The sequence below is a fragment of the Equus caballus genome, chromosome 10 (genome assembly GCF_041296265.1).
Source record: "Equus caballus isolate H_3958 breed thoroughbred chromosome 10, TB-T2T, whole genome shotgun sequence".
Classification (NCBI taxonomy): domain Eukaryota; kingdom Metazoa; phylum Chordata; class Mammalia; order Perissodactyla; family Equidae; genus Equus; species Equus caballus.
Genome location: NC_091693.1, coordinates 20,599,871 through 20,612,030, shown reverse-complemented (window position 1 = coordinate 20,612,030; position 12,160 = coordinate 20,599,871). Strand labels below are relative to the sequence as shown.

Here is a 12,160-nt window from a genome sequence, read left to right as displayed (position 1 = left end):
GGTCTGCGTTCTCATGGCTCCGGGGGGGCTCTTCTTGGGTATCCTGAGGGGAGTGGGGCTGGAGCCAGAGTGTTGGGTGTTCCCATTGTCTCCCGGAATGGAATGGATGTGCGAGCCTGAGGGACACAGCGGTGACGTCAAGGGCTTGGGGCTGTGTGGAGATACCCAGAATGCGTTTGAGTTGAACTGAACTTTTTCCTGGGGATGTGAGTGAGCATTACCTAAATGTGCTGGCGGGCTTACGGGGGGCCATCCACAGATTCACGGGTAGCTTGCATTTACTAGAATCCGCAGACTGCACAACACATTTGAGATATACCGGGGAATACGTAAGTCAGCGCTGTCCACTGGAACTTTCTGCGGCCATGGAAGTGTTCTGTATCCGTGCCGTCCGGCGTGGTCACCGCCCGCTGCCTGTGGCTCCCAGGCACTTTGAAATGTGGCTAGTGGGATGGAGGAATTGAATTTTTCAATTTAATTTTTAATTAATTGGCATATAAATAGCCGCCGGCAGCTAGGGGCCACTATTTTGGACAGTGCCGAGTTAGCAGTGTTACAATATGCTCGGGGAGCTGGGGAGCTGTTACTGTAGGATATATATAGTCAAGGAGCTGGGGGGTATCATCGAAGCACCCCGGTGGTCTCTATTGAATAATTTGACCAAAGAGCCCGTGGAAACTTCTGGTTACAAACTATGTGCCTGGAACTGTGCTGACTCGCACACACTCTGAACACCCAGGGCGACCCCGTCCGTCCCAGAAGTCCCTGTTATTGTCCCTCATCGGAGATGAGGAAACTGAGGCCCTAAAGGTTAAAGTCGTGAGCTCAAGGTCACAGACAGGAAGTGGCTAGCCGAGACTCCAGCCAGGCTGTCTGGGGATCTGGCGGCTCGTCTTCCCATCCCTCACACTGTGCCTGGCGCCCAGTGGGCTTGGGAACTGCTTGCTGAATGGATGGGTGGATGGATGCATGGATGGATGAATGAGGAAAGAGTGAGTGGGAGAGCGAGCGCTCCGGGCTCTGAGGGGGAGGCTGCCAGGGCTGCCGCAAGCATACACACGCCGAGTGGGTGAGGAAGATCCCAGGAGGCGGGATGAATGATTCTGGAGCAGGGGCCTGGGTCACTGGGGTGCCGGTGGTTCCACGGGGCTTCGTGTCTCACGATCTCGTCTCCGTCCACCCCACCCCTCCCCGCCAGCGATTACATCATTAAGGAGAAGACAGTCCTGCTGCAGAAGAAAGACAGCGAGGGGTTTGGGTTCGTGCTCCGGGGGGCCAAGGGTGAGTGCTGGCCGGGCAGGGGATGGAAGAAGGGCCCTGTGACCCAGGGGGATGCACAGGGGAAGGGACCCCAGCCCGTCCACCACCCCAGCCCGGGGTGCTGGTCCCTCAGCAGCGGGGAGGCCTCCTGACTTGGGTCTGAGCCCCATCCCCTGCTCGGCCTCTCCACCCCCTCCCCTCCGACCCCGCCGGCTCCTCCCCATCTGCAGCGCAGACCCCCATCGAGGAGTTCACCCCCACCCCGGCCTTCCCGGCACTGCAGTATCTGGAGTCGGTGGACGAGGGTGGCGTGGCATGGCGAGCCGGACTGCGCATGGGCGACTTCCTCATCGAGGTGAGTCCTGGCCCCCAGCCCCAGGGGCCTCGCCAAGCCCCAGCCTCGGGCTCACCTTCCCCAGACTCCCCTGGGACCCTGCGGACAAATCCCCAGGCCGCTCGTGATCCACACCAGGATCTGGCTGCCCAAATCCAGATGCTCCTTGGGCACCAGGCTTCCCAGCCCCCACCCCACCCCGCAGCCAGGTTTCTTCAGTGATTCCATCTGAAGGCCTTTCTGAGCATCTCAGAAAGGTGTGTCCCCAGCACGCATGCGCGCGCACACACACACCACGCTGGAGGAGAAGGAGGGGGAGAAGGGTGAATAGGGTGGCACCAGCCCCTTCCCCACCCCCGGGGTCAGGAGAGTTACAGAAACGGAAAGATCTCTGCAAGGGGAGGGCATGGTGAGGAGGGTCAGAGGGAGAGAAGAGAGGACAACAGCGCCACAGACAGGGTGAGGCAGGAGGCCACTTCCCTGGGGACTCCGAAGCTGAAAGCACCCGTTCCCGTACCTACTCGGTGTGGTTTGGGGGTGTCTGTGCTGCAGGTGAACGGGCAGAACGTGGTGAAGGTCGGCCACCGGCAGGTGGTGAACATGATCCGCCAGGGGGGCAACACGCTGATGGTCAAGGTGGTGATGGTGACCAGGCACCCAGACATGGATGAGGCTGTCCATAAGAAAGGTGTGCCTCCTCCACTTGTGTGGCCAGCCTCGGGCGCCCCACTGCCACCAGACTTAGACCTCCAGGAGCCCCGATGGCCGGTCCCCACCGCCAGCCTTCCCTTCCCCAAGTCTGCTTGATCATGACCCTTCTGGGGAGACACTGAGGCAGGGTGGGCTCAGCATGCTGAGTGATGGCCATTCTCTGAGCTCTGGGAGCATGGTGGTGGTGGGGGGCGTGTCATGGGGCTTCTCCCCATGGTGACTCCTACTGTCACCTTTTCAGCACCCCAGCAAGCTAAGCGGCTCCCACCCCCAACCATCTCCCTGCGTTCCAAGTCTATGACCTCAGAGCTGGAGGAGATGGGTGAGCCTCTGGGGCTGCTGGGGTGGGAGAGGGGCAGAGGGGGCTGGACCATCCCTTGAGTTCGTTAGTGTTGTTAGTGACCAGGGGTCCTCGTCCTCCTCCTGTCCCCCAGTCCATGGGTCAGACTCTCTGTGGCCTGCGTGTGTCGCTGGGAAGGGGCGTCTGAGAGTCCGACTTTCCTCTGTCTTCTTGTATCTGTTTCTCTGTCGGGGGGGCGAGGGTCTCTCTCCGCGTCTGTACGTCCCTCTCTGCGGGTCCCCGTTAACTTTCTAGCCCCTCCCCATCTGTCCCCCCTCACGCCCACTGCCATTCTCCATCTCTCCCTCCACCAGCTCCTTGCACCGCTCCCCCCAACAGAAAGGAAGGCGAGCCCCTCCCTCCAGACAGGCCCGGTGGACCTGGGGCGTCCGGTTTCCCCAGACAGAGGGCGGGGCGGGCAGCTGGCCACGCCTACCCCGGGGCCCGGGGGGAGGGGGCGTTCCAGAGAGGGGGCCCCTCGCCTCCCCCTAAAGTCCTAACTCTTGACTCCTCTACTGCCTCTCCCCCGGGCTAGTCTCCCCCTGGAAGAAGAAGAGTGGTGAGTGGGCACAGGACTGGCGGGAGGGCCCCGTCCCGACCCCGCCGGCGGACTCGCCCTTCCCCGCCCCCGCCCCTCACGGCCCCTCTCGCGCTTGCGCAGCCCGCTGGCCACGCCCACTGGTCCGCCCCGCCCCCGGGCGCCCCTGGGCTTCATCCGCATCCTTTGCCCACAGAGTACGAGCAGCAGCCGGCGCCGGTGCCCAGCATGGAGAAAAAGCGGACCGTGTATCAGATGGCTCTCAGTAAGATGCCCAGCCCTGCTCCCCGGGCTGCGGAGGGACCCCGATCCCACACCCCCTCCATCCCCCTTCCCGCACGGGCGCCTGGGCCACCTGGGTGCTAACCACCTGCATCCCCCAGCCTTGGTCCCTCCATCAAATCTGAGTTCCCACATCTGTCCTCAGCCTCTCTCCCCTCCCTCTGCCTCCCCTCCACCCTCCATCCCGTGAAGGCCATCCTGTTCGCTGCCCTCGGCCCTTCCCTTCGCTGGGTCCCGCCTGCTAGGCTGGATGGAGATGGTGTCTCCGTCCGTCAAGGACGGTGGTCCACCGGGATGGAGGCAGGGGGCTCCTGTTCTGGTTCATGCAAGACGCTGTGCGGGCTCAGGGCAGCGCTGTCTGTGTGCGAGGCCAAGGCAAACTTGCTTTTGCTGTCTCTCCACCCCTCTTCCGCCTCCCCCTAGACAAACTGGATGAAATTTTGGCGGCAGCTCAGCAGACCATCAGTGCAAGCGAGAGTCCTGGGCCTGGTGGCCTCGCGTCCCTGGGCAAACACCGGCCCAAAGGCTTCTTTGCCACTGAGGTAGGTGACCTGGTCTGGCGAATAGGGGCGTTGCATGGGGGAGGAGGGGAAGCTTGGGGGTGCACGTGCCGACCTGGAACCTCTATTGCTCTTCTTGCAAACGCTTCCTGACACCCCCCTTTCCTGCCCCACCCCGTGTTCAGTGCCGGTCCTGGAGAGACAACACGCTTCTTGGGGTCCACTCCTTTCTCCCCACTCTAGGGGCCTCCTTTCCTCTCTTCCCATCCTCTTCCTCCTCACTTCCCCCCAAATCCACTGTCTCTCCATCCCTGCTCCTCACGCTTCCTCCTCTCTTGTTCCACCTCTTTCTGTCCATCTCTGGTCCACCGCGAGGGTCTCAGGGAAAGTAAAACGCTGTCATGGATGGAGATCCCTGGCACCGGCCCAGCGCCTAGTAACAGGTCCTCAACAAGTGGTAGCTGTTGAAATATTAATTATTATCTGTCTCCACTCTACCTGCTGTTCTCTACGGCGGAGGTTAACCTGGAGTGGGGGTTGGTCATCCTTTAGACACTGAGTTTGATGTTGGTTATCTCACTCCTTCCTTAGGATCATCCTGTGAGGGAGCATGGTGGTTAAGCCCATTTACAGAGGGGAAACTGAGGCTCAGAAAGGAAGTCAGGATTTCCACCCAGGTAGTCAGGTGACTGGATCTGTGGTCCAGCCCCAGTCCTGGCTCTTCTAGTGGGGGTCTCCTGGTCTCTCCTTGGCTGTCCTCCTCACTGGGCTGTGCCCCTTCATGGGAACACATCCCCCTCGAGGCCTGCCAGCACCTCTCCCCTCCCCCCACCCTCCAGCCATCTCCTCCAGAGGTCACACACTCTTCTCTGCCCAGGCCCTGCTCTCTGGCCACCCTCCAAACCCCTCTTCTCACAGGTCAAACCCACCACCCAGGGGCCAAGGAGCCATTTACTCTAAAAACTGAGTTCTTTGGCTTTTGGGGGGCCATGGACCCCTTTCACAGGCTGGCATAGTCCTCCGAATGATGCTTATCAAAGCATAAAATAAAATATGTAGGATAACAAAAGAAGTCAGTCACACTGAAATACAGTCACCAAAATATTTTTGAAAAGCAAAATTTGTGATGGGGTCACACTGGGGCCTTTTGGTCCATGCCTTAGCCGGAGGATGTGCGGGCAGGTTTCCCTACTCCAGCTCCCAGGCCATCAGGAGTGCATGCACTCGTTCGAGAAATTACAACCCCTGTGATGGCCTGTAGAAATGTCTGTGATTTCCGTTGGGGCCACGGTCACAGGTCTTGCTGAGACCGGCATCCTTCATTGGGGAGATGTTGCGTTTGGGTTGAAAAATAACAAAAATAGAGATGTGATGTCCGCCACCCTCCCCAGCCAAGCATGCTGGCCCCTGAAGTCTATCCACAGCCCCCTAAGGGTCAGACCAGCCACGCGAGAGAATCTGGTACTTTCACGAGAACCAAATGCAGGTGGTGAGTTTTGGAGCTGGGCTCCTAGAATTTCTTTCAGAGTTAGGGGCGGAGGGCCCTGCATGCGTCGCCTCTCACTTCACCCATGTCCTTGGTTTCTCAGGGAATGTGAAGTCCCTGGGGCTGTAGGGTCCTCTTCAGTGCCCACCTCCCCAAAGTGCATGGGCCGCAGTCAAATCCTGACTTTCTCTGACTTAACTGTGTCCCTTGGCCCACGCTGGTTAATTTCTCTGCGTCTCAGTTTCCCGCTCTGTCCGGTGGAGCTAACGCCGATCTTGCTGGTTCTTACGAGGGTTGAACGAGATCGACTCCCAGCACATCAGCCTCCCACTAAATGGAGAGCACCCCCTAGGCATAAAATAACAAACTGGAGACCACTCTGTGACTCACCAGTGAGGCCTGGAGGCACCCCGGAGACCCCACCACAGTCTTTCGGGCTCAGGGCGGAGTCTCCGATAACGGATCAGGGCACGTCCTGTATTCATTTATTCAACAAATGCATGGAGTACCTGCCACCAAGGGCCTGTAGCCAGGGTGCCAGCCCCTCCCTGTGTGAACCACGGTCACAGGACAGACAGGATCCTGGCCCTCACAGAACTTGCCATCTGAGCTCCCAAGACACCCCCAGATGGGCCCGTTCACGGGCCAATAATAACACCAGCTGCTCACCTGCCCCCACCTCCTAGAAATGAAACTCACAGGCACTCGCCTGAGGTCTTCCTCGGGGCCTCCCATCCCTCCGGGTCCTGGAATTTTCCCTGTTGGACCTCCTCTTTTCTTTTTTTCTCTCCCTTCTGGGGTCTGTCCCTGGGTCTTCCTTGAGGCATCCCTCGCGTGTTGGGGGCACTCTCTGCCCCCACCTTCCCACCAGCCATCCTGATGTTTCTCATGCTGAGTTAGTGCAGAGTCCCCTTCTGGATGTTTCTGCGTCTCCGTGGCCTCTGGGTGTGTGATCTTGTCCTCTCCATAAACCCTAAGGGGCGGAGGGAGACGGGCTGATGCCAGCAGTGGGGGCACAGACCCCAGGCAGCTCCGCTGTAGGTCATGGCGCCTCCTGGGCTCTGCTGTCCATCCAGCCACCTGTCTCCCCTCTGTGTAGCTACTGTCTCTGCTACCTAGGGGTCCCCTCTCCCCTCCCCCCATCTCTGTATGAGTACCAGTTTCTGCCTTTCTCTAGACTCAGTTTCTCCCTCTGATTCTTTGTCCCACACCCTCTTGGTCGCATTCTCTGCCCCTGTCTCTCCTTCCTGGGACAGCTCTGCCGCCCCCCCCTTTCAGAGCCTCGGAGGACTGCCTTTCTCTCATGCCTCGTTGGGTCCCTCTTTCTCCTCATCGTTATCTCGTTTCGCCTCCTGTCGCTCCAGCTCCCGGCTCTGGACCTCCATCTCTGTCTTTCTCTCTCTCCATGTCTCCCTCTCCGCTCTCCCCACCCCCGTTTTCTGGGGCTGTCTCCCTGGCGCAAATTTCCCAGCCCGTCGTCAGCCTCCAGCTTGTGCACAGCCCCAGGGCGCACGCTCTGCACTGAGGCGCCAGACCCGAGAGCTGGCACCGGAGGCTGGACCTCTGGCCGGCTGGCTGGGGAGGAGTCTGCCTGGCAGCCGGTGACGTCACGCGCACCTGGCGCACTCTGATTGGCTGCCCCCTGCGCGCGGGAGAGGATGCTCCCGTTTGCGGATGGAGCTCAGCGTGTCCCACCTTGAGTCGGTTCGGCCCTCGGGCAGCCAGTCCGTCGCCCTCTCAGCCTCTATCATGGCTCCTCTGTCAGCCTGATATCTCCTCTGCCGCCGTGACCCCACTTACGTCAAGCTAACCTGTAATTTGATCCCTCCTCTTCGAAGCACTTGGAAGTGTCTTCTGTCAGTGTGCCAGTCTGATGCCATCCCTTCACTCGGCACCCTGTTCAGTCAGGGACACCCTTCCTCTGTCACTATGACCCCTCCCCCGTCCCTCAGAGCCCCTCCCCCAATGCCCAGTTCCTCTGACCACAGCCCTCCCACCCCCAGGCCTCATGCACATACTGCGGCCCCTTCCTTCCTTCCTCCCAGTTTCCCCCTCGCCCGCCCTCCCCAGCCTGGACCCTGTCCTCAGTCCTCTCAAGCCTGCTTCTGCCCCTGTCCTGCATCCCTCCTGGCCGCTCACACCTCTCTTCTTCGCTCTTCATCCCGCTTGCTTCTCCTCTCCTGTTGGATCTGAGGATCTTCCAGCCACTCCGATCTGTCTCCTCCAACGGCCCTGTCACCTCCTCCTTACTCACTGGCTGGCCTGAGACATGACCCTTCTGCCATCACAGCCTTTCTCTGTCATCAGAGGGGTGTCACCAACCCTCACACACACACGAGTTTGCTCGAGGACCAGTGAGGTCTTCCACGTAAAGCGGCCCGCAACGTGGCTGGCACAAAAACGTCTGCCATCCCCATCCGCTCCTCTCTCTGCACCACCACACAGTCCCTCTGTAGTAGGAGGGGTTCGGCTCCCTGATGCCACCCAGATCATCAGCAGCTGCAGCACAGGACGGAAAGTCAAGTGGGGTATTTGAGGCTTAGGGAGAAGGGACTTAAGGAGAATGTCGGAGAAAACATTCAGCAAAGTCCTAAGGAGTCAAGCAGGCTGAGAACCACTCTCGGAGGAGGGCCGGAGGGGAAGGCTGTCAAAATGGGTGGGCTTTCAGAAGACATACTTGACGCCTTCTCGGGGTGACCCGCTGCTGTTCATAGGGATGTTCAGAGGAACAGGACTCGGGTCTTGCCTTCCGGGCGCTCCCCGCCTCTTGTCAGAGTGTCTTGTATCACCTCCAACAGTCCTTCATCCCACCTATATTTATTGAGCATCTACTCTGTGCTGGACTGCTTCTCTGCCCCGGGGGTGTCAGAGTGAACTGGTCAAACTAAGTCACTTCCCTTAGAGAATTTACATTCCAAAGGGAGAGGAGTTTGCAGAATTGACTGCTTCTGGATGTAAGAGAAATCTCCAAATAACGGTGGCTTGAACAAGATAAAGTCTGTCTCTTTCGTATTAAAGAAATCTGAAGTAGGGAGTGTCAGGCAGGTGTGGCAGCCTCCATGGTCATGAAGACCTAGGATCCTTCTCTCTTTCTGCCCCACCGTTCTGGACTTGCTTCCAGCCACAAAGTCACCTCATGGTCCAGTATGGCTGCTGGAGCTCTGGCTATTGCACCAGCATTCCAGGTAGCAGGAACAAAGAAGAGTAGAAAGGCAGAAGGGCAAAAGGGTGCATTGCTGCTGCTTGGGTTACTAATGAGGGATCTCAGAAGTAACAAACAACACTTCTGCTTATGCATCTGGGCTGGCCTTTGTCTCATGGCCATACTGAGCTGCAAGGGAGGCTGGGAAATGCAGTCTCTCAATAGGTGCCAAATAAGATAGGGATTTTCTTGTGAAGAAAGAAGAGTAGAATGGGTATTAGGTAGGCTACATGCCCAGGGAGACAGACAATAAACAAGCAAGGAAACGATTATGAAAACTCTAAATTGGGATAAGTGGAGGGGGTTATGATGCAGAGTAACAGAAGGAAGCTTCTCTAGGAAGGAGACATCTTGAAACTATCACATTCCGTCCAACAGCACCCTTCTGCCACCTGTCTGACCTCATCTCCCACCCCCAGCCCCTGGCTCCCCCACTCCAGACACTCTGGCCTCCTGACTTCCTTGAGCACACTAAGCTCACCCCTACCTCAGGACCTTTGCACTTGCTGTTCCCGCTGCCTGGCATACTCTTCCCCTGGACATATGCATGGCTCTCTCCTTCAAGAGTTGGCTCAGATGATAGCTTCTCAGCGAGGCCTCCTTTGATTGTCTTATTTTAATTATCCCTTACCTCCATCTGCCCCACAGTGTATTTTACTAATTTATTTGGTTTGTGGTCTGCCTGTCCTTCCTGTGGGCAGGGACTTTTGTCTGTTCTGTCTCCGGCTGCATCTGCAGCATCTCGAACAGTCCCTGGCCTGATTCAGGGGCTCCGTACACATTTGTAGAATGAATGAATGAATGAATGAACGAGACAAACCCAGAAATAGACCATCTCAATCTGGGGACGGGAGTACAGTGAGGGGGTGGCACAGGTGCACCCTATGAAAATCTAGAGCGGTTCTGTCTGATAGAACTTTCTAGATGATGGAAATGTCCTCCATCAGTGCTGTCCAACACGGGAAGCCACCAGCCACGTGTGACGACTGAAAATGTGAAATGTGGCCGGTGCGACGGAGGAACGCGATTTTTAATTTTAATTGATTTTAAGTAACTGGAATGTACATCTGAACAGCTGGTGGTTACTGTACTGAGCAGTGCAGGCGAGGCGGAAGGGGGACAGCCAGGCTGGGGTTGGGGGGCTCGGATAACCAGGAGTTTTCTCAAGCAGAGCACGAGGAAAGGACGTTCCAGGCAGAGGGAACAGCATGTGCTGAGGCTCCGAGGTGAGAAACAGCACAAGCAGTTAAGAGTGTGGGGAGTGGTTAGTGCAAGGCTGTAGGAGGGGCCATGGCTGGAGGCGAGGGCCGTGAGGGCCACACCTGAAAGGTGGGGACTTCACCGGGAGAGGGTTTCCTTTCTCTGCATTTCTGGTCTCAAAGATGGAGAAGGGAGACGTATGGGGTCTCCTGGAGGAAGCAGGAGAGTTCTTATTCAGTTCCTCGTTCCGTTGACTCGAGCTTGTAGAACGTCAGGCTAGGTCTGGGGCCTGGGGCCCCCGCTGTGAACAAGACTGACAACGTCGCCACCCTTTTTGCCTTTGTGAGCCCCTCCCTCCTAAAAACAGAAGTTAAAGAACCTGTATGTTCTGACGGTGTGGGTGCAAAGATGAATATTATCCAGGTTGGATGATAGTTTTCTTTTCCTTCGGATTTTAAAATCAATTAAAACATTTCCCCTAATAGTCTGGTGGGCCCTAGACACTGTACCCACCATGCATGCGGGAATATATGGTGCGTTCAGGGAGCTGCCATTCTCGTGGGGGGAGGGAGACAGTGAGCTTGGCAACCAGAGCATTTTGGATGCAGAGAAAGGCCAGGAAGAAAACAGGACGGGGAGACAGTAGACAGTGATGGGAAGGGACGTTTGGCTGGAAGACGTACAGATGGGAAGAACCCGTGAGAATCAGGAGGAAAAGCATTGCAGAGGGAAGACCAGGACTTGCAAGTGCTCTAAAGCAGGGACGGACCTTGGGGGCCCCCCGGGGGGAGCGGGGGAAGGTGGACGTGGTGGGACCCGTGCGAGCAAGTAGGAGACGCAGTCGAGCCTCCATCCCACAGGGGGTCTCAGCCTGGGTTTCCTGCCATCGGAGCCCAAGGTAGAGATTCTTGTGCCAACGGTTCGCTAAGGGGGGACCCGTGAGGGAGTGAGGGGGGCAGGATGGGCTGCAGAGGTCAGCCGACCTGGTCCCTGCTGGAGTCCGCCCACCCGCCCGCAGCCTGATCCCCCCGGGGTGCCCTGGAGTGTGAGTTGCACCATGGAGTTGATCCTGCCTTGGACCTCCGTGTCCGTCAGTCACTGGCTTCCGGCTGCTCCCAGAAGGGGCGGCACGTAACGGCCTGGGTACATCAGCCCCTTTGGGGGAGGGTGATTCTTCAGAGCAAGGGGCAGCCAGGAGCCACATGCAGGTGACGCCCACAGCAGCTGGGGGTGGTGTAGCATCCCGCCGAGGGCATCCGGGCAGGCAGCGGCAGTGTCTACTGCAGAGGGCCTTGTAGACGGAGTTGAGACTTCATTCGGATCCCCTCCTAACTGGTGTGGGATATGACTGTAGGATTTCAGGCAGGGCAAGAGCATAAGCTGAATTTCTTTTTGAAAGACCTCTCTGACTTGTGTGTGGAGAGCAGACCAGAAAGGGGTGAGGGAATGATGGGGGGGGGGGCAGCAAAGGGACAAGAGGAGAGGCTACTGCAGTTGTCCAGGCCATCGACAGTGGTGACTGGGACCTGGGCAGTGACGGCAGGAATGGAGCAAAGGGCCCAGATGAGTGATCAGTCTGTGAAGCAGAGCAAACAGGGTCCACTGATGAGTGGCTTTCTTTTCCTCTCTTTCTCCCCGCCACCCGACTCAGAGACCTTTGCCTCCCCCAGAATTCCCTTCCAGCTCCTCCACGCCCCTCTCCCTTCCTGCCGAGGCCTGGGGAAGGATGGGGTCCTGTCTGATCTGTCTCTGCTATCTTTTCTCTCTCTGCCCCTGACTCCCACCCCAAAGTCGAGCTTCGATCCCCACCACCGCTCCCAGCCAAGTTACGAACGTCCTTCTTACCTGCCTCCAGGACCTGGCCTTATGCTCCGGCAAAAATCTATCGGTATGTCACCCGGAGGGGTGTGAGGGATGCTGGTGGGGGAGGGGGAGGCTGGGAGGGTGGTGGTTACGGGGGAGACAAGGGATGCTGGAAATGTTCTCTTCTCCTTCCCTATGTGACCACGGTTCCATCAGATTGGGCAGAGAGCGCAGGCTTGGTTGCTAGGCAACCTCGGTTTGAATCCTGGCTCTTGTCGTCCCAGCTGTGTGACCTGGGGCAGGCGGCTTCATGTCTCTGGGCCTTGCATCTGGGCTCTGTATGTAGAAAATGAGAACATGATTGCGCATGTCTGGATGCAGTGAGTTGAATCCCCTGCCACAGACCCTAGTCCCTTCTCTCATACCTGATTCCATTCATTCATTCATTCATTCATTCATTCATTCATTCTATAAAAGTTCTTTGAACACCCACTATAAGCCAGA

General features: G+C 57.7%; 1 protein-coding gene across 5 annotated transcripts in view; it reads left to right on the top strand.

Moving 5' to 3' along the window:
• Positions 1 to 12,160, top strand: part of SHANK1 (SH3 and multiple ankyrin repeat domains 1) — a 46,685-nt gene that overhangs the window by 24,839 nt on the left and 9,686 nt on the right. For 4 of the 5 annotated variants that reach the window (XM_023650251.2, XM_070223192.1, XM_070223196.1 and 1 more), the window contains 8 exons: positions 1,199 to 1,281; positions 1,491 to 1,615; positions 2,147 to 2,282; positions 2,547 to 2,627; positions 3,181 to 3,204; positions 3,380 to 3,448; positions 3,889 to 4,007; positions 11,645 to 11,741. In XM_023650251.2, coding sequence (XP_023506019.1) covers positions 1,199 to 1,281; positions 1,491 to 1,615; positions 2,147 to 2,282; positions 2,547 to 2,627; positions 3,181 to 3,204; positions 3,380 to 3,448; positions 3,889 to 4,007; positions 11,645 to 11,741 — 734 coding nt within the window. The remainder of the gene's footprint in view (positions 1 to 1,198; positions 1,282 to 1,490; positions 1,616 to 2,146; positions 2,283 to 2,546; positions 2,628 to 3,180; positions 3,205 to 3,379; positions 3,449 to 3,888; positions 4,008 to 11,644; positions 11,742 to 12,160) is intronic. The other variant, XM_070223193.1, reaches the window with a different exon arrangement.